Here is a 22,313-nt window from a genome sequence, read left to right as displayed (position 1 = left end):
GATTTCGGCTCAGGTTATGATCTCATGGTCTGCTGACAGTGCAGAGCCTGCTTAGGATTCTCCCTCTGCCTCCTTCTCTCTCTCTCTCTCTCTCAAACTAAACAAATTAATTAAAGAATAATAACTCTCAAAACTCAAGTGTAAAAAGAACCAATCCAGTTAGAAAATGGGCAGGAGACATGAACAGAGATTTTACTGAAAAGGAGATACAGATGGCAAATAAGCACACGGTAAAAGTTCAATATCATTAACTGTTAGGAAAATGCAAATTAAAACCACAAGGAGATCACTATCTACCTATCAAAATGTCCAAAATAAAAAATAATGGAAACACCAAGAGCTGGCGAGGTTGAGGAGCAGCCATATTGTTCATACATTGCTAATGGGAATGTGAAATGGTACAGCCATTCTAGAAAACAGTTTGACAGTTTCTTACAAAACTATTAAGCAATTACCATAAAGCTCAGCAATTCGCATCTTAGGCATCCCAGAGAAACGAAAACTTAGGTTCACACAAAAACTGTACAAAAATGTCCATATCAGCTTATTCGGAAGAGCCAGTAATTAGAACTAGCCCAGATGTCCTTCAGTGGGTGAACGGTTAAACAAACACATACATGCCACAGGGCACTAAAGAGGAACTAACTAATGATACTTCGCCAATCTGGATGAATCTCCAGAGAACGATGCGAAGTACAAGAAAGCCCACATCCAAAGATAGCATACTATTTGATATTCCAGTTTTGAAAAGACAACATCTTAGAAGTGGAGAACAGATGAGTGGTTGCCAGGAGGTGGGGACAGTGGAAAGGATGGTGGGCGTCCACTATTCTTCTGGAATCTCGAAATTCTGCTGCATCTTGACTGTAGGGATGGATACAGACACCCACACACGTGGCAAATATTTAGAATTAAATACACATACAAAATGAGTCCAAGTAAAACTGGAGGGGTCTGAATAAGCTTGGTAGATTGGGTCAATGGCAGTATCTTGGGGATACTGGGGATCTAGGGGATTACAGGGGGAAACTGGGTATAAGGTACAGTGGACCCCCTGTATTATTTCTTACTACTGCATGTGTATTTACAACTATCTCAATAAAAGTTTCAGTGAAAACTTTTATTGATTTGTATTTTAAAACTCCTATTTTATTAAAGATTTGAAAATACAGGAGAAAAAAATCTGAAAAATCACCATCCTGAAACACAATATTTTGATGCTTTTGTTTTTCCTGATCTTTGTTTTTTACATTTATATGAAAAAAAATGTGAGAGGTAGGAATAAAAATCAGGATGGTGACGAGGTGGGGGCCTTGCTGTCTCCCACCTTCTATGACATCAGAACTCAGTGTTTGATGCCTGGTGACCAGAGGCCAGGAAGGAGGAGGGTGCCCCTCTGCCCGGCAGATGGCAGCCTGACCTGAGGCCATGGTGATCCAACAGGTGGGCAGCAGGGGGCGAGTGGCAGCCGAGAGTCTTGAAAGGAGAAGGGGCAGTCGCTGTGAGGACAAGAAACAGGTGAGGCCAGACCAGATGCATGCTGCCTTCCTCCCATCTGCGGTCCCTTTGACACTCCAGACAGACTGTAAGGCCCTCAAAGTCAGAAGAGGCTGAATTTCAGCCGGACTCTCCCTGGAGCCCGACCTGGTTGAACACAGCATGGGTCCTTGGGTTCTCCGTCCCTGAAGTCACTACTGACTGACTCTCTAACTTCATCCCCAGCACCGCCAGCATAACGTGCGCTCCAGAAGGGCTGGGTTTTTTCATTTAGTTTCCTACTATATCCCTAGTGCCTACAGTGGTGCTTGGTTCGTATTAGTAGCTGAATGAATGAATGAGTGAATGAACGACTTGAAATAAATAGGATACATCTGAATTATAGACCTCCCGGAGTATTTGTTCTTAGGACTGAAATTCAACCTCATGTAGAACTTTGTCAAAATGGGAAATGTTATCACTTACTATGCACAGCCTGGTGCTTCCACCCCCCTCTCTCTTTCATGACTTACAGCATTCCCGAGAGGCAGCTATTAACAGCTTCATTCACAGATGGGTAAACCGAGGCTCAGAAAGGCAAAAAGACCATATAGCCACGATCTACCAGGATTTGAAGCCAGGTCCATCTGATTTCAGAACTCTTAGCAAGCTTACCCTGCACTCCGTTGCCTCCCAGGTGGGGAAGTGAGGGAGGCATATAAAAGAAGGCTGGGGAGGTCACCTGGGCCTGATCATGCACACCACGGAAAGGGACGGGATTTTATTCTGAGATTCACAAGAGGCCATTAAAGGTTTGTTGGTTTGTTGGTTTGTTTAAGCCATTGATGGATCGTAAGCAGAGCAATGGACGGCTGATCTCTATATGTTTCCAAAAGATTTGTTCACTTGTTCATTTGATATACATGCTCCAACGCCTCCTTTGTGCTGGACCTCACAGCAAGATGGGGCCTTATGGGATCCCATCATGCTGTAGCTTTTCCTAACAAGAGTCCCACAAATACCAAGCCCCAGGAAGGCTCTTTGAGAAAAATCTCCAAAAGACTTCTGCCATTCAAGGAATGCCAATACTCTTTCTTGTCCCCTCTTGGAGATTGACACTGCTCATTCACATAATGAAGGCAACAAGGAATTCTGCAACAAGGAATTCACTTTGTTGACCACAGCATTTCCCAGACCAATCAAACACCGAGCCCCAGCTTTTGTTTTTGAAAGACCTTTCAGTATACTTCAGAATCCATTTTACAGATGAAGCGGTTGAGGCTCAGAGAGAAGAAACGATTTGGCTCAGGCCCCAAGGCAACACGGGAGAAGAGCTAAAACTTAATCCTGCCCCTGTTCCCCCCTTAGTCTCCAAACAGCACAAAATAAAAACCCAACAGCAAGTGTACTGGGGAAGGCATTGTTCTGTAAAGTACATGGACAGAGGGGCTGTTAAAGAAATATCAGAGCATTGAGCATCAGCCATTACAAAGAATGAGATAATTCTGTGTGTCTATAGAAAGATTCCCAGGGAACACTGTTAAGAAAAAGCCCCCTAGCCCCTGGGTGGCTCAGTCGGTTGGGCGTCCGACTTCGGCTCGGGTCATGATCTCACGGTCTGTGAGTTCGAGCCCTGCGTCGGGCTCTGTGCTGACAGCTCAGAGCCTGGAGCCTGCTTTGGATTCTGTGTCTCCCTCTCTCTCTCTGCCCCTCCCTGCTCATGCTCTGTCTCTCTCTGTCTCAAAAATAAATAAAAACATTTAAAAAAATAAAAAATAAACTATAAAAGAAAAAGCCCCCTTAACTTAAGTGTAAAATGCAATGATCTTTACATTGAATGCACACACCCAGGTATCGTCCCCCACATCAAGCAATGGAACATTTCCATTTCCAGTACCCCAGAAGCCTCCTTGAGGCCCCTCCCATCTCACGCCCCACTCCCATAACCATGATCTCTGATCTCTACCATCGTAGAGTTTTGTGTGTTCTTGAATTTCACGTGAATGGAATCCGTCAGTGTGTACCTTTACGCCTGGCCTCTTTCCCTCATCAGTGTCTGTAAGACTGTAAGACTCAGCCAGATTGATGCTTTGTAATTTATTTTTATTTTTAAAGTTAATCATAATAATAATATAGTTACTAGTATATATAAAGAAAACTATCTGGGAGAGAGGGAAATTGTGCAAATCTTTTATCTTCTTTGTTGTGGTAGCAGGTCTAAATCTTGCTTCGTGAACTCGGGTAAGTAAGAAATATATTATTTCAAGTCAAATTAAATCTGACTCAGCCCACATCTAATGAGTCGAGGAAAGTTCCATGTCAGTCAATACTGTGTTTGTCTTAATCCTTTGTCAACTTCTGCTTGTCCCTGACACCATCACTGTCGCAGCTCACATTGTCTGTTGAAAGCAGGTGTCTCTGAACTCCCTGGGCTAAGGCCTGCCGAGACACACCACAAAGCCACCGAGAGCGGGCGCCAGGCCCCTCCCAGACTCAGACTCGGCCTCTCTCTTCTCCCACCTCTCTAAAAGGCTCCTGTCTCCTCTCCTAATCCTGGCACATCCACCAGAATCTCCTAAATGATCGTGGGCTGACCCAAGCATCGGCGAGCGATGTTGCCTCCAGGCAGCTCCTTCACTCCAGCCTGCACTAAAACGCTATGATTAGACTTCCACTTGCAGCCTTAACACAGTAGCTGGGGCGAAGCTAGACCTCCCATCGTAAGAAACCACAAAACTGTCGATATCTAGAAAGCAGCTATTTTCAGGGGAGGGGTAACAGGCAGCACAAGAGTGCCATCCCTGAGAAAAGGAAAACTCGTGATAGCCTCGCCTCTTTCCCAGAGGCTGCTGCACCGAGAAGCAGAGCCCAAGCACGCACAGCAGTCCCCACTGAGCTGCCCAGTGTAGGACAGCTAAAGCAGCTGGGCTCTAGAGAACATGGCCCTGGAGAGGGAGGAGAGCTGTGCACCAAGGGGAGCCCCATGACTCCCTGGCTGAGGGGGCGGGGATGTGCATGCCAAGGGCTAAATTAGCTGCTCTCTGCAGAGTGGCTGCTATGCAGTTGGGAGCAGAGCAGAGATACTGGAAACCCAGCGGTGCTGGAGGTTCACAACGGACCATATACCTAACTGGAAAGCTAAAGCAATAAAATGTCTAGAAGACAGAGGAGAGAATCTTCACAACCTCAAGTTCGACAAAATTTTTTAGACTGTGCACAAAAGGCACAACCATAAAGGGAATATATTTGATGATTTGAACTTCATCAATATTGAAACTGTTTATGGGGCGCCTGGGTGGCTCAGTGAGTTAAGCGTCCAACTTCAGCTCATGATCTCGCGGTTCCTGGATTCGAGCCCTGCGTCAGGCTCTGTGCTGACAGCTCAGAGCCTGGAGCCTGCTTCGGATTCTGTGTCTCCCTCTTTCTGTCCCTCCCCCACTAGCGCTCTCTATCTCTCTCTCTCTCAAAAATAAATAAACTTAAAAAAAAATTGAAACCGTTTAATTTTCAAAGACACTGGTGAGAAAACGAGAAGGCAAGCCACAGACTTTGACTTTGTAGTCACGATACAAACATCTGACAAAAAATGTATATCCAAAACACATAAACAACTATAACTTAATACGAAGACAACTGCTCAACAACAACAAAAATGAGCAAAGGGTTTTTAATAGACACACCCACAAAGTAAGATGCGTGAATTATGATCAGTAAGCACATGAAAAGATGCTCAACATCTGTTATGGACTAAATGCTTATGTCCCCCCCCAAATTCCTATGTTGAAATCCTAACTCCCAAAATGATGGTATTAGGAGTTGGGATCTTTGGGTGATGATTAGAGCCCTTATTAAAAAAAGACCTCAGAGAGCTCTCTCTGCTCTCTGCCACATGAGGATAAGATGAGAAAATAAATGGCTGCTTACAACCCAGAAGAGCGCCCTCACCAGACCCCGACCCTACTGCTCCCCTGATCCTGAACTTACAGCCTCTAGAACTATAAGAAGTTTCTGTTGTTTATAAGCCACCGGCTCTGTGATAACTTCATTACAGCAGTGCAAATGGACTAAGACAACATCATTAATCATTGGGGAAATGCAGGTAAAAACTAGGTTGAGATATTACCACACAACCAATGGAATGCCTAACATGAAGAAGATTACTGACAGAGATGTGGGGCAACTAGAATCCTCGTGTTGCTGGTAGAAATGCAAATTGGTACCAATCCATGGAAAACAGTTTGGTGGTTTCTTATCAAATTAAACATACACTCACCATATGACCCGGCATTTGCATTTCTGGGTACTGCCCCCAGCAGAATGAGAACACATGTCCACACAAAGAGGCGTATCCAAGGTGTTCACAGTAGTTTTATTCATGATAGTCAGAAACTAGAAGGAGCCCAAGGTCCATCAGTAGGTGAAGAGATAAACTGCACCATATTCACACAAGATGATATTACTCATCAATAGCAGTGAACACAAAAACATGGAGACACCTCAGAAGCTTTATGTTGCACAAAAGTAGCTTACCACAGGGGCGCCTGGGTGGCTCAGTCGGTTAAGTGTCCCACCTCAGCTCAGGGCACGATCTTGCGGTCCTTGAGTTTGAGCCCTGCATCTGGCTCTGTGCTGACAGCTCAGAGCCTGGAGCCTGCTTCCGATTCTGTGTCTCCCTCTCTCTCTGCCCCTCCCCCACTCGCACTCTGTCTCTCCTGTCTCTCAAAAATAAATGTTAAAAAAAAAGTAGCTTACCACAAAAGAGTGCAGACTATGAGTTTCCATTCATTTGAAGTTTTGGAACAGCCAAAACTACTCCATAGTGACAGAGCACATTAGTGGATACCTCTGGCATGGTGAGGGCAAGGAGGCAACAGACTATAGAAGGACATAAGGGAACGTGCTGGGATGATGGAAATGTTCTTTCTCTTGAGTGGGATGATAGTCCACAGGTGTAGACGTGTCAAAATTCACCAAACCATACATTTAAAATGTGTGCCTTTTACTGCCTGTGAAGTATACCACAATAAGGTTGATTCCTTTTAAAGATCATGTAGAGCAAAAATGTAAAAAAAAAAAGCAAGGCAAGACTGAGAAGAGAGGTGGGCCTTCTCAGCAGGCAGAAGGGAGGAAAAACACCAATGGAATGGCGGGAGGCCGCCATGTTACCGACTTTTGCAATGTTTGGGGGTTGTGTGATAAACATGCATGACGTGGATAAAGTTAAGATAAGGATAAAGAAAAAAGTTGAGCTCTAAAAACGATCTTATAGCACCCCCATGCCTAGCCCTCTATGAGGGCCTGCTGTCCCCCGAGAAAGTCACCTCCTTCCTCCTCCTCTTGCCCCCAGACGCTGTTGGCATTGCTGATCTTGGTCCTGTACGTGGGCACAGGAATATCAGGTGAGCATTCCGAAATCTCAGAAAGGAGGAGCCGAGTCCACACGGGGTCGGGAGGGGTGTTGTGGAGATGGCTGCATGCCAACGAGTCCTCCACAGCCTGCCTTCTCCTACCTCGTTCACCCACTGGGAGGACCAAACATGTTCATTTCAACTACTGCTCACTTGCCCTTGTTAAGGGGCGATGTTCGTGCCTGTTTCAGGAAGAAGTTGGGAGGTATCAGAAAGGATCAGAGAATGTAACTATCCCCAGAATCCTGTGGCTTCCCAGGTAACATATTCAGGAAGGGTACGGAGGGGATGTCAAGCTTGGCTGAGGAAATCCTGGAAGGCTTCCCAGAGGTGTCACTGGCGAGCTGGATCTTGAAGGATCGATAATTAGGAGCTGGCCAGGTGGCGACGGTGGGGATGGACACTCCAGACAGAAACCCTGCAAAGGCTCAGAAAGCTTTTTGAAACCAGTGGCAAGAGGCAGGGGGTGGGGGGTGGGGGGGCGTCCTACGTGAAAAAGCTCAAGGTGCAATTTTGATATCTGCCTTTCAGGGATTTGAATACCAGACCGATGAACCCGCAGAAGAGCCAATAAAGGTCATCAGGACCTGGTTGAAGGAACACTTGCACGTTTTCTTGGAGAAGCTAGAAAAAGAGGTGCAGGAGTTGGAGCAGCTGGTACAGGACCTGGAGGGGTGGTTGGATGCCCTTCTGGGAGAGGGGCACCCGGAGGATCCCTGTTCCAGCTTCAAGAACGGTTTGTGAGGGCCCGGGGCTGGACCCTGGGGAGGACGCCAAGTGAAAGGCGGGGGAAGGCTTGCCAGCTGACAAGAGCTGAGCTGTGACACTTGAATTTCAAAGCAGGCAAGACAATAAAATACCTGAGAGCCTGAGAACTTTGCTGGCACCACGGCTGGTTCACGAACGAATGCCATCAGAAGGACACCAGGGCCCTGCTGAGATAGCCTCCAGGGCACCAGGACTCCGGGGTACCAGAACCAAGCCAGCCTCCGGGGCAGAACCCTTGCCCACTTCCCCGAGATCCGGCACAAATTCCCTAACCTCTCTGAGACGCAAGTGCCTCATGAGGAAAAATCAGGGTCACAAATTTGCCTCACAGCATTATGAGGGTGTATATGTAGAGTGCCTGATAGATAGGTCTTCCTTTCTTTCACTCCTTTTCCTTCCTCCCCGGAACTTAGTGAGACGAGTCTGGTTCTGGAGTATATAGATGTTAATGTGGCAGCTCAACCCTCTGGCCCCGCTTCTAGCAGCATCAATTGCCAAAACCCCTGTGCAGGGCAATGTGGTGACAGCTATGAAATTCACAAATGCATTTACCATTTGACCCAGCAATCTGTCTCAGGGATTTATCTCCTATAAATGTGTGAAATATATATTTATCATATATATTCTTTATATATACTTGTCATAGTTATAGCATTATATAATTATATATAACATATATATTATATTGAAATATATACTTACAACACATACATACATGTGTGAAATTACATGTACGTAGTGTTACTCTCCTAGCTTCGTTTATAATAGCAAAACAAAGGAAACAACCTAAATGATTATCCATAGGTCCCAGGTTAAATTAGGTAAATTTAAGTAAATTAGGCCCCTGTAGGTATGAAAGAGAATGAGGGAGCTTTTCTACTGATATGGAAAAGTCTACAAGAAAGGTTGTTAAATGAAAGAAATCAAGGTATAAGAAGAGCCTGGGAATAAGAATCTGTATTTTGTTGATGATGATGATGATGACGATGTTACTGAATGTGCATAAAAATAAGTAGGATACAAAACGGGGCGGGGGTGGTTGGGGGAATTGAAATGGGCAAATGTATGACCAGGATGAGAGTGAAACTTTTCACACTTTGTTATTTTCAGACTATGTGAATGTTTTGCCTATTCGAATATTTTTAAAATAAAATTACCTATTATTTTGCTTACAGAGACACTGGAATACGGTGTCTACAAGTAAAATAAGAATATCACTGTGATGAAATTACAAGTGACTTTTAATTTTGATGACTTTGATTAAACAATGATAATTCTTATCTAGGATTTTCCCTTTTTTTTTTTTATTTTTTTAACGTTTATTTATTTTTGAGAGATAGAGACAGAGCGTGAGCAGGGGAGGGGCAGAGACAGAGGGAGACACAGAATCCAAAGCAGGCTCCAGGCGCTGAGCTGTCAGCACAGAGCCCGACATAGAGCTCAAACCCACGAACTGTGAGATCATGATCTGAGCCAAAGTTGGACGCTTAACCAAATGAGCCACCCAGGCGCCCTTAGGATTTTCCCTTTTTCCCTTGACTTCAGGAAGTTCAGAGTTCATTCCATTCCATTGTGGGAATGATATCAGTCTCTTTTTTTTTTTTCATTATTTGACCCTTTCTATGATTTTTTGGGTTTGTTTTCTAGTTTACTGGAGCTATTATCGGTGTGCCAATTATCAGAACAACCTCAAATCTTTGGAAAGTCATGAGGGTTGCAATAAAAATATCTCCTAGAATATCTGACTTACAGGGAATGTCACGGCGATTCGTTTGCCGGGAGAAATTACTCGGTTGCCACTTGGGAAGGAAAATGTCTTTACAAGTTATGGTCACAGTTTTGCCACTTTGAACATTCAGCAGGGGCTGGGAAACCTGAATCTGTTTTCCTTGTTTGCAATTACTTCAGCAAGCACTCTGCAGGAAGGTCTCATATTGGCATTTCTCTGCACTTATCTTTACTATTACTATAAAGCTGTAGTTCCAGAACCCCAAATCATGTACATGTGCTCTACAGGTGTTGAGAGGGTTCTCAGGCATGATTCTGACTGTATACAGCCTTGGCTTAACACACACCGCAGACTCTAACCCCCATCGAAGTTGCAACTGTACTGTACCTGTAACATATGGGTGTGTGTTTATATTCACATATTATATATATTTATAGTTTATATATGATACGGTTATGAATGTTTTTATAAAACATACATGTACATAAAATTGGGGGATACGTGAAAAAAAGAAAACAGAGCTAGATCCTTGAGGAATGCAACCACCCCTGTGGATATTAGCAGAGCATTTGAAGAGAGGCATCACACCCTGAAAGCTCTTATGCATCACCCCCACGCACCCACACACAGAGCCTAACAGAAATGGCCCATGCTGGTGTGGGGCTGCAGCCCACTGGTGGTAGTTACTTTTGGTATGTCGACTTGTGAGCCCATAAGGGCAGCAAGCCATTCGGGGTGGCTCAGGCAATGAGGGTTTGTTGTGGCACAACAACACAGGAGTCAGAAATCTCATGGAAATCAGGGGCGTACCATAACCTGGGATCCTGGAATCTGGACCAGGAAGGGCTTCGAGAACCCAAAGCATCCACCAAGGTGCTCCAGGAGCCCCTGCTGCAAGACTCTGGGAGATTCCCTCTAGCATTCCACCTTTACCTTGACCTGGCCACTCTCTGGGTCTCTGCTTTTCTTTGTGTGTCTGCCCCATCTCTTCCTGCTTCCAGTGGCTTCCTTGAGCACCACTCTAACCATCCCCTCTTCAGCTCAGCACTTCTGCCTCTGAGTCCTCCTAACTCTGATTTGCTCCTGGGCCCACAAGGCCTCTCCCTTTTTCATGACCTTCCAAACTTCCAGTGACCATATAATTCTGTCTGCATTTCCCAGATCAAGCTCCAAAGGGGGTGGATGGGATGTGACTGACTCATTTCATTGGCTGGAGTTTCCTGTCTTGAGTCAGGATCTGTGTCTACCAGCCTTTGGATTGGATGGCCTTGGGGTGACCACTCCTGCTCCAATCAGCTGTGGCAGAAGGGGGAAGGGAGAATCAAATACGCCAGGATGGAGCTTCCTCATACGAGAAACAGCCTGGGATCCTTCCTGATGAGTGACTCTGGACCGTGTGTAATGACCTCATATTTCCCAAGGTGGTCACAAGTGTGGCAGAGAGAGAGTGATGGCAACCCTTGTACCTCAGAGCCCCCAGAGCCAATATCAGGGAAGCAGAATTGTGTGAGGCAAACATTCAAAAGCTGAATATAATTGCTAAGAATGAGGTGGAAGAGGCTTGACTACCAGAGTCACCATAGGCGAGTAGGTCATCTTAATTTGGCAATATTTCATTCATTCTCCAGCTCCTGAGTGTGAAAAATACAAATGACACACTTAAAAGGGAGAGCATGACTACCTTTCATGACTTTGAAGTCTTATAATTTGAATGACTTTGGCAAAATGTTGCCCAGAAGGTCTATCAGGGGCCCACTTTCATTATCTATAGAGTGGACTTCCCTTTGGGAAAGAAAATGTCTTTTACTTGAGAAGGCAACTATTTCCAGCTCTTTCCATTCAATCAAGAAACAATGCTGCCAGCAGAGCAGGGTCTCCCTGCCCCCACCCCAGTCCCCAACCCAACTCCCTTACAACAACCGGCTCCAAGTGATTCTGCAAGGCCAGGCTTCCCAGCGACCGAAGACTAAATAGAAAAGAGAAATTGAATAACAAAATCAGGAGTCAAAACTGAAGGGGCACCTGGGTAACTTAGTTGGTTAAGCATTTGACTTCGACTCAGGTCATGATCTCACCGCTCATGAGTTCTAGCCCCGCATCGGGCTCTGTGCCGACAGCTCAGAGCCTGGAGCCTATTTCAGATTCTGTGTCTCCATCTTTCTCTGCCCCTCCCCAACTTGTGCTCTGTCTCTGTCTCTCTGTCTCTCAAAAATACATAAACATTAAATAAAAATTGAAAAAAAAGAAAAAGAAATGATGGGGCCGTGGGTGTACCAGCCACTGGCAAACGCAAAGTTTACAGGCTAATGGGAAAAACAAGTAGAAAAGTCAAGACAAGGCAATTTCAGAGAATGATAAATGTAACAGTAGAAACAAGAAAACCACTTAGCAAGGCACTGTGGTTTTCCAGCTGGAAACGGAGGCTTGGAGTAGGGGGAGAGGTACAGAGAAGCAGAATTCAGTTTGAAAGTGTAATCAGCAGGACGTGCTGCTGGATAAGAATGAGGAAGAAAGGTCTAGATAGCTGCCTGCCAGGCCTCAGGACTTCCTCTCCAGCGGAGTGCAACCTGAGCCATGATTCAGGTCCTGACCCAAGGAGCTCATGAGGAAGAGACAGGTGTGGTCTTGTGAAGAGAAAAGTGGCCAGTTGGAAAAATGTCATGGCCACTCAATTATCCACATTTCTTCTTTTGTTTCAGGCACCTGGAGCATGAGGTCAGCATCACAAACAATTAAAATTTTCAATTAATTTTAATTGATGGTTTTCTCCCCATCTCTCTTTTACTTAATAGATCTATTTGGCAGCCTTCTTAATGCTCCCTCGGGCTCTTCTCTTTTGCTAACACTGATTCATTCTACGTTTTTCTTTGTTTTATTGTTTTTGGTCAGCTTCTATTCTGTTCCTCCAACTTATATAATGGTGAAAAAACCCACAATCATCAGATAATTCATGTTTTAAAGATAAGAATCTGATAATCGAGACAAAAATTGGGTAAGATAAAGTCCGCCTACCTATTAGCAATATGTATTTTCTAAGGACTATTGGAAAGACATAATGAAATTGTGGCAACAGACACTTAGAGAATGTGGTCCTGTTTTAGGCGCTTCGTCAAGTGTTATTGTTACTTCCAGTTTATGGACAGGGAAACTGAGGCATAGAGAGATTATATCATTGTTAAAATCATATAATCAATGAATGGGGAGCCAGGATTCAAACCCAGGCTCTCTAGCATCAGAGCCCTCACATTAACCCAATGTATTTTACAGCCTCGCCTCCACTAAGCCTAGCCAAGATCATGTATTGTTAAGTAATCACATGCCAATTAAATTTATAAGGTAATAAATTCTCATTTCATGCTACTACATGTTGGGTACATATATAGAAAAGTAGAAGTCACATTCTCTGCCCACATATAGCTTGTCTTTCTACCATGAAACCAAGAAACAAAGGTGAGAAAAGTGAAGTATTTATATTCTTTTAGTAGCTATTGGGTAAAGTGCCAAAGGCACCTAATTGCCAAATGAGCTATATATTTATTGGCCTAACTAAGAATTTAGAGAAGGGATAGGGAACTTGATTTGGCACTAACATGAAAATCTGTTAGTCCAGTTATAGAAAAATGCAGAAACTTAAATTGGGCTGTAGCCAAGGGAGAGTCACAGGGGAAACAGAAGACAGATGAATGATGGGTGGGGGCAGAGAGGCCCCCTTCCCACTAGAGTCACATCTCAGGTATGGGCTGGTGTGGCCTCGCCTCACCCCAAGTGTCAGATCCCAGGTCTCAGGTAAGATTTGGGACCAGGCTTCCTACAGGTGTTTGTGAGAATCTGGATTTTTTTTGTTGTTTGTTGTTCGTTGTTTTGCTTTGTTTTTTAAACAAATACCCTTGGGATGTAGGGATTTGGTCTTCACTGAAATTATTCCCAGACCAGGAAGGTCCATTTCCAGTCTGCATGTCATATTTTTGATGATGTCAAATAAAAATGTGGATTTAATTTGTTCCCTTAATCCACAAATTTGTTCAAAAAAAAATTGTGAAATGCACTAAATCCAATTTGGTTCTGATCTGGCTGTCAGAAGGATAATTGAGGGTGGTGAGGGAGGGAGCCAAAGAAGACGCCTTTCTAGGGCATCCATCCCTTCTGTTGTGACATTTCCAGGAGGACATGCATCCTTGCTGGAGGGCAAAGAAAGAAGACAGGAACTTTATTCAGACACTGTCGCTGGCTTTCTCAGTAGAGCGGCTGAGCCCTCAGCAGAAGGAACTCTGCTCACCTGTGTGCTTTGGCCACATCACTTCACCACTCAGAGCCTCAGTTTCCCCCTCTGTCATATGGTGCTATTGCCACCTCCTCTGAGTGGCTGTTGGGATATGAAAAGGACATAACAGTCAAGCACAGCGTTAGAAGGCCAGTAGGTGCCAACAAAAGGTAGCGGAACAGAAGAGTCCTGGGAAATCTAGACTCATGCCCAGTTAAGTCCAGGGGACACTGGCCCTTGGCTCAGTCTCCATCTACAGCTCTGCTTGCCTCTGGGCAGGCCCCATTCTCAGCAGGCTGTCCCCACCGTGGTAGCAAGATGGCGTCGGGAGCTCAGGCTCTATCCCATACTCCCACTCTCCCAGCTCTCCCCGGAGGAAAGCAAACGCCTCTGCCCCAACAACCATGATCAAATCCCTACAACTGAACCTGGTGGTTCCCGGATTGGATCAAATACTGATTTCAGAGCTAATCCTGGTGGCTAAAATGACACAGTGCTCACATTGGCCAGACCTGTGTTACACACCCATCCCTCTAGCCACGGACAATCCTACGCCCAGACTGAGTGGGCGAGTGGTGGTTCCCCCTAGGAAATCAGGGTGCTGTTACCAGAACGTGGGAAACCAGTGCCAGGAAAAAATTTTAAATACTTTATTAAAGTATTAGTAACAATTCTTTACATTCCCATCATACTCTGGCGGAGTACAAAGTGACTTCTCAGCTATCTTCATTCGGGTTGTAGCTCATCTAGACAAGACGGGTGATCTTTCCTGACACCCGGTGCAGGGGCAGACTCTCCTGCCCATGAGCCCAGGCAAAGTGCATGTCAGAGGAGGTGGCAGGAAGGAGCTGGAAAGTCACGGCTTTGGGGTGACACAGACCTGGTCCAAGCCCTGCCTCCCCACCCCAACCCCTCCAGTGTGACCTCAGACAGGTCACTCCATCCTTCTGAGCCCCAGTCAGCTGCCCATAAAATGGGGTACGTCTACATATCTCCAGGGCCCACTGAGAGAATTGAGTAATAACAAGCAACTTTTATTTAGTGTTTACTATGCTCCAGGCACAATTCTAAGCACTTTATGAGCATCGCCTACCTTATTTAATTATCACAACAAATCTGTGTGTGCTATCAGCGTCTTCACCGCACATGTAAGGAAACTGGGACATGGGGTGCACAAATATTCCGGGGTCAACAGTAAGTGGTGCAGCCAGGATGCAAACTCAGACAAGCCAACTCTGGGGCCACGTGCTGAAGCCCCACCCTATGCTCCTTCCGGATTAAATGAGGTAATGCACATGCTGAGCTATGTAAACTGTAACACATTATATAAATGTCACTCGCTATTACTTCTCTCCTCCCGCCCTGGTCATGAAAGTCATGAGGGACCTCATGAATCTACCATACAGATATGTTCTCTCAGGGCTGGCCTCAGCCCCTTAGCGGCACTTTCAGAGCCTGCCCGTGGCTCTGAGGCTACGCCTACGGACCCATCTGATTCTTTTCTCTCTAGAGTCTGGGCAAAGTCATTTCTTGTACAAAGGCATTCATTTACTCCAGAACTCTTAATGACCGAAAGGATAAGCTGGGGTCATACCGGACAGCAAAGAGATTGAACTGGAGAACTGAACCAACATGGTCTCTACTCCCAGTGCGGTGGAGAGTCAGAGAAAATGGCACCTGGGGAGGAGACACAGCATCACGGGTAACTTGGGCATAATATTGGAACCCGGCTGCCAGGGTGGGGGTGAGATACACGGGACAGGAGCAGCTAGCCGAGCCGAACATGTTGCGCTACTGTCACAAAGGGAATTCTACTCCCCGCTCCCTCTGGCATAAGCTTAGCATCAACGCTTCATAACATACTTGTTTCCCCTCCAGAAGACATCCTTCCTTGTTCTTGGTGTCTGCCTTACTTCTCGTATCGAAGCACATACTCATTAGCAAAAAGTCAGAAAAAAGATACCAAATGTATATACTTGTAAAAATTTTTTTTATTTTTGAGAGATAGAGAAAGAGAGAGCACGAGCAGGGGAGGGGCAGAAAGAGAGGGAGGCAGAGAATCTGAAGCAGGCTCTAGGCTCTGAGCTGTCAGCACGGAGCCTGATGCAGGGCTGGAACCCATGGACCGCGAGATCACAACCTGAGCCGAAGTCGGATGCTTAACCGACTGAGCCATCCAGGAGCCGCAAATGTATATATTTCTAAAAGAGCAGGCACCTAGAGGCAGAAAGCAGATTAGTGTTTGCCAGGGACTATGGGAGGAGGGATAGGGAATGACTGCTTAATAGGTACAGGGTTTTCATTTGGGGTGATGGGGAAGTTCTGGAGTTAGATCGTGGTGACAATGGTTGTACAACATCATCAATGTACTTAATGCCACTGAACTGTACATTTTAAAATGGCGAAAATGGTAAATTTTATGTTATGTGCATTTACCACAACAAAGAACTGCAGGAGAGCATAATCTCACTACCCAGAGTCAGCCAAAGCAACGTTTCATGTATTTCTCTCCACCTTTTAAAATGCGTATTTTTAAATAATTAAGGCCATAATGCAAAGTAAAATGTTGCATCCTCCTCTTTCAATCCAACAGTCTGTAATAAGTATCTTCATCATATCCCGCATAACATTATTGGGCACCTAGAGGATGCTTTTCCTCAAAGAACTATTCACTATTATTAACAAATGCACCAAGAAAATGAAAGCCAGGCCATAGATTGGGAGAAATTACTCACAATACATATATCTGACAAAAGACTTATATCCAGAATATATAAAGAGCTCCTACAAATCAATAAGAAAAATATAGACCACCCAATGTTTAAAGTGTGCTAAAAAGTGTGCCAAAAAGAAGATATATGAATGGATAATAAGCATGAGGAAAGTGCTCAACAGCATTGTTCATCAAGGTCATGCACAGTAAAATCACAGTGGGACACCAAGGCAATACCACACTTGGGGAGGAAGGCAGAGCACTGCAAATCTCATACATCACTGATAAGGTATAAAATTATGCAAACCAGTCTGGAAATCAGTTTGGCAGTTTATTATAAATGTAGACCTACAGAATGCCCTAGTGGTTTTATTCTGAGTATTTACCCAAGAGAATGAAAAAGTGTTGGGGGGGTGGGGGGGAGGCATTAAAAAATATATAAGTGCACAAAAACTGCAACAATTAGAAATAACTTAAATGTCCATAAATAAATTGTAGTTAGATTCATACAGTAGAATAGTGCTCATAAATAAAAGAATAAACCGCTGATACAACAGCCAGATGAGTTTCCAAAGCATTACCTGGCATGAAATAAGGAAGACAAGTGTAGCTATTGTCTGATTCCATAAAAACCTGAGCTATGGTGATGAAAATCAGGTCAACATCTCAAGGCCGTGTATAAGGAAAGGTTCTGGAGTGATGGAAATAACCTACATCTAAATTTGGGGTGGTAGCTATGTGGCTGTTTACATTTGTTGAAATTCATCAAACTGTACACTTTAAACTCTTTATTGTATATAAATTATGCTTAAATAATATGAATTGGAAACAATAAAATTAAACACCAACTCTGTGACCCAACAATTTCATTCCTAGATTAACCCAAGAAAAAAGCCTATACTCACAAAAAGTCTTGTATTAAAATACTCACTGCAACTTGATCCATAAGAGCCAAAAACTAGAAGTGGACTAAATGTTCCAATTAAAACAGAATGGCAATTAATCTGGATTTTTTAAATGCATGTTGCTTATAAGAGACACAAATAAAAACTTAAAAATAAATGGATGGGAAAACATCCATAAAAACATCAAAGAATAAACAGATTATTTTTAAAAGGAGGTATAGATCCATTAATACTAGATGAAACAGACATTAAGACCAAAAGTATTAGTAGACATTAAGAATAACAATTCATGGGGCACCTGGGTGGCTCAGTCGGTTGAGCATCCGTCTTCCACTCAGGTCATGATCTCACAGTTCATGGGTTCGAGTCCGGCGTCAGACTCGCTACATCAGGATTCTCTCTCTCCTCTCTCTCTGCCCCTCCCCCGCTCGCGTTCTCTCTCTCCCTCTCAAAAATAAAAAATAAACATTAAAAAAATAGTAACAATTTATAATTATAGAGGGGCCAGCTCAACAGGAATACATAACAATCCTAAATTCGAATGAGTTTAGTAATGGAGCCTCAAACATTGTTAGAACTAAAAGAAAAATAACCAATCCCATAATCATAGTGGAATGTTTTGAAACATATCTCTCAGTAACTGATAATACAAACAGACACAAAAGTAAATAAGGCTGTATAAAGATTGAAGGGACTTGACTAACAAACTTGAGATCAGACACAAATTTTGTAAAAATACAGTCACCTGATTTATGGCAAAGATACCACTACAGCATAGTGGGGAGGAAACTGTCGTGTCAATAATGGTACGAGACGAATTGCACAAACTTATGGAAAATATGGCTGTTGATTCTCACCTCATAACATACTCTAAATGCTACTTCAGGTGAATCATAAGCTTAAATGTGAAAAGTAAAACAATAAAGTTCCTAAAATAAAACACAGGAGTGTATGTTTATGACCATGGATGGACACAGATTTCTTAACAAAACACGAAGAACACTAAACATAAAGGAAAAGATCGGTACATTAGACTATTTAAAAAAAAATTTTTTTTTATTTTTTTAACGTTTATTTATTTTTGAGACAGAGAGAGACAGAGCATGAACGGGGGAGGGTCAGAGAGAGAGGGAGACACAGAATCAGAAGCAGGCTCCAGGCTCTGAGCGGTCAGCACAGAGCCCGACGCGGGGCTCGAATTCACGGACTGTGAGATCATGACCTGAGCCGAAGTCGGACGCTTAACTGACTGAGCCACCCAGGTGCCCCTAAAAAAATTTTTTTAATGTTTCTTTTTGAGAGAGAGAGACAGACAGAGCGTGAGCGGGGGAGGGGCAGAGAGAGAGGGAGACACAGAATCTGAAGCAGGCTCCAGGCTCTGAGCTGTCAGCACAGAGCCCAACGTGGGGCTCGAACCCATGAGCTGTGAGATCCATGACCTGAGCCAAAGTCAGACAATTAACCGGCTGAGTCCCCCAGGTGCCCAGGTACATTAGACTATTTTAAAATTAAGAATTACTGTTCATGGAAAGACACCATTAAAAGGGGGAAACGGCAAACAAAATGCAAGAAGACATTTACAATACAAAGAAACTGTACATTGAATATATAAAGAACTCCTCTGAATAATAAGAAAAAGACACCTCCCCAAATGGGAAAAAAATCTTGAACAGGCACTTCACAACAGGGCAATACCCAAGGGCTCAATTTGTTATTTGCGAACGCCTAATTAAAACCACAATGAGATATCATCCCCTACAATCAGAATGTATAAATTGTTTTAAACCAAAACCAAGTGCTGTTAGGATATAGGTCTATTAGCACTCTCCTATATTTCTGTGGAAGTGTAAATTAGACAACGGCTTTTGAGAACTGTTACCAGTACCTCCTACAGCTGAACATACATATGTTTTAGGAAACAAGAATTCTACTACAAATGTATAGTATGCTCTTGGAAATGGATATATGTATATGTGTGTATCTGTGTGTGTGTATTGAAAAGTCATGTCCAAAGATATCACACATTATTTTTAACACTTAGGAACTAGAAACCATTCAACAGTCAATAGTAGAATGGATAAATAAGTAGTATTCCATTTATACTTGGAATGGAATGGAATGGAATGGAATGGAATGGAATGGAATGGAATGGAATGGAATAAACAGTATTCCATTATATTTGGAATGGAATGGAATACTATCCGGCAGTGAAAAAGAAAGCAAATCAGTATATACAAGACCATGGATGAGTCTCAAAGATATAATGTGACTAAAAGACAAGAAAGAGCACAATTCTTATCTATGATCCCATTTATATGAAATGCAGAATTGGGCACAGTCTATAGTGCTATAAGCCAGGATATTGGTTACTTTTGGAGAGTAATGATCAGGAGACAGTACAAGAGAGACTTTTGGAGGTGCTGGTAATATTTTATCTGAATGGTGGACACCCATGTGAATTCACTTTTAAAAATTCATCAAGCTCGGGGCACCTGGATAGCTCAGTCAGTTAAGCGTCCAACTTCAGCTCAGGTCATGATCTCACAGTCCATGGGTTCGAGCCCTGCGTCAGGCTCTGTGCTGACAGCTCGGAGCCCGGAGCCTGCTTTGGATTTGGTGTCTCCCTCTCTCTATGCCCCTCCCCTGCTCATGCTCTGTTTCTGTCTCAAAAATAAATAAAAACATCTTAAAAATTTTAAATAAAAATAAAAATTCATCAAGCTCTTCACTTAAGGCTCATGCATGGAAACTGTATCATGTTATCATTCCGTTTAAAAGTTTAGCAAAACATAACAGATGATATTATTAAAATTCATGATACATATTACCACATTACTTTTGGGTAACATTGTATCAGTTCCCACCAGCATTGCCCAGGAGTTGTGTCCCAACCAAAGCCTCCCAAATATTGAGCATTATAATCTTCAAAGTCGTTCTTCATTAACTTGACTTTATCCAGCAAATAGTTATCACATCTCAAGGTACAATGAATTCAGATCAAACTGTTTTACTCTGTCTCCCCTCCATCCTTCCCCCTACCAGATGGGAAAGGAGAGGAAAGGATGAATTTGAAAGAGATGTAATAGAAAGTAGCAACAAGATTTATCATGGAGTGTGCTGGTATGCACTCAAATACCTTCCTGAGAGCAGCCTTTAAAGAAATGGGGCAAGGAGGTGGCTAAAGATACATGGCCCAGAGCTAAGAGCACTGGGACAGGAGTCAGGAAGTCCAGGTTCTTAGTTCACCTTCCCCACTACTTCATGGTGACCCTGGGTAAGTCCCTTCCCCTTTTTGGGTATCTGTTTCCTAACCTGTAAAATGAAGGTTTAGATTAGTGGGTCTCCAAAGCCTTTTTCAGTTTGAATTGGCTAGGATCACATATGACTCCATGGATCTATATATATAAAACCCTTGTTTTGGTTTTGTCTTTGGGATTTTTGAGGGTTTTTGGGTATTCATCTTTGGGGTTTTTTTAATGTGTATTTTTGAGAGAGAGAGAGAGAGAGAGAGAGAATGAGCAGGTGAGGGGCAGAGAAGGAGACACAGAATCTGAAGGAGGCTCCAGGTTCCAAGCTGTCAGCACAGAGCCCTATTTGGGGCTCAAACTCACGAACCATAGATGGTGACCTGAGCTGAAGTTGGACACTTAACCAACTGAGCCACCCAGGTGCCCCGTTTTGTGTGTGTGTGTGTTTTAAGTTTATTTATTTATTTTGAGAGAGAGAGAGAGTGAGAATGTGCGGGAGGGCATGTAACACTACTTTAAATGCTCTGTGAGGTGCCTATGGGTACTTTTATGCTTGAGTTGAACATTTAATTCACCAGAATTCTCCTTAGGAGAGGGAAAGTATTTGAGCAGGGGTGTGAGCCAATCATGGCACCTGAGTATGTAAGAAAGGGGCTCTTCTCTAGGAGGAAAGATGATAACTTTGCTTATTTCTCCAGAGAGGGAAGAAGACAGAGGGAGGGAAGGAAAAAACCCAGATAGACACACAAGATGGCGGAAGGCTGTGTGCTCTAAAAGCACCCACTCCTTATACCCTCACCAAGGGTCAGTAACATTGCCAAATTCATGACATGCCTGATTTTCTAGGGGCAGATTTTCTAGGTAAAACCAGAGAAGGGGTCAAACTCCCTGCACAGACGGACATGGCCCAGTCTCAAGGCAGCCCATGCAAACACAGGGTCCAGGAGGGAGCAGGGAGTGTGAAAACATTCTCCACAGGGAATGCCATATGGGGGAACACGCACTCAGCTTTCCCATCGAGGGCAGGGAATCGGGGTACAAGTTTCAACGAACCCCATCTCCAGGGCACAGGAGAGCCATTGGTGACAAACACCTCGTATTTTCTAGGCTAATGATAGCTATCTGTTGCCCTCAACCTGCATGAAGTAATGTTGGGAAACTGACAGGGTTTCTCTCATTTCCCTCATCTCTTCTCTAGCTGGAATCCCTGCCCTGGGGCGGGGCCTGCAGCAACCCTGACACCCCCACCGCCACCGACCTCTTGTTTGGGGGCACCCTCACCTGCGTAGGGCCGGTACTGATGGCTGGCACTGGGTGCTCTGGAAGTATGGCCCTCTCCACCCATCACACGGGCTTTGCACCCTAGAAGCCATTTCCCCCTCTCTTGATTGAAAACAAGGTTGAATTCATAATCTTACAATTTTCAAAACCACCTAACTCTGAGGGGGGAAGAAGGAGCTTTCAGTAACCCCTATTCGGTAGCCAAGAATTAGCAAGGGAAACACGGCTTCCCGCTTTCTAATTGATGCCCCTGCCAAGGGCCCCAGGTATGTCGGCTCCTGAACACACATCTTTGGGGAATTAGTCTCAGGAAACATATCCTCCTAGGCCATGTGTGCTTCCTGTCGCCAGCAGGACTCCGGGGGCCCGCTCGACGCTAATTTTCTTAATACAAAACCATTTCTTTTTTCGAAATGAAAAATGACTTGTGAAACCCCTCCCGGGTCACTTTCTTCCCCCCTCCCAGAGAAATACATTAAAGTAAACAAACTTGAGATGTAAAATGAAAACAGGGGCCTCCGTAG

General features: G+C 44.0%; 1 protein-coding gene across 1 annotated transcript; it reads left to right on the top strand.

The window, feature by feature from the left end:
* Nucleotides 1-1,409: 1,409 nt before the first annotated feature.
* SMIM23 (small integral membrane protein 23) lies at nt 1,410-8,624 on the top strand. The gene is made up of 4 exons (XM_015070498.3): nt 1,410-1,518; nt 6,824-6,875; nt 7,076-7,143; nt 7,416-8,624. Exons 1-4 carry the CDS (start codon nt 1,429-1,431, stop codon nt 7,626-7,628), a joined length of 423 nt encoding a protein of 140 aa, XP_014925984.1. The 5' UTR covers nt 1,410-1,428; the 3' UTR covers nt 7,629-8,624.
* Nucleotides 8,625-22,313: the final 13,689 nt, after the last annotated feature.

This window comes from Acinonyx jubatus, chromosome A1, assembly GCF_027475565.1.
Source record: "Acinonyx jubatus isolate Ajub_Pintada_27869175 chromosome A1, VMU_Ajub_asm_v1.0, whole genome shotgun sequence".
NCBI classification, from domain to species: Eukaryota; Metazoa; Chordata; class Mammalia; order Carnivora; family Felidae; genus Acinonyx; species Acinonyx jubatus.
Note: the sequence above shows the minus strand (reverse complement) of the source record. Positions and strands in the feature narration are given on the sequence as shown.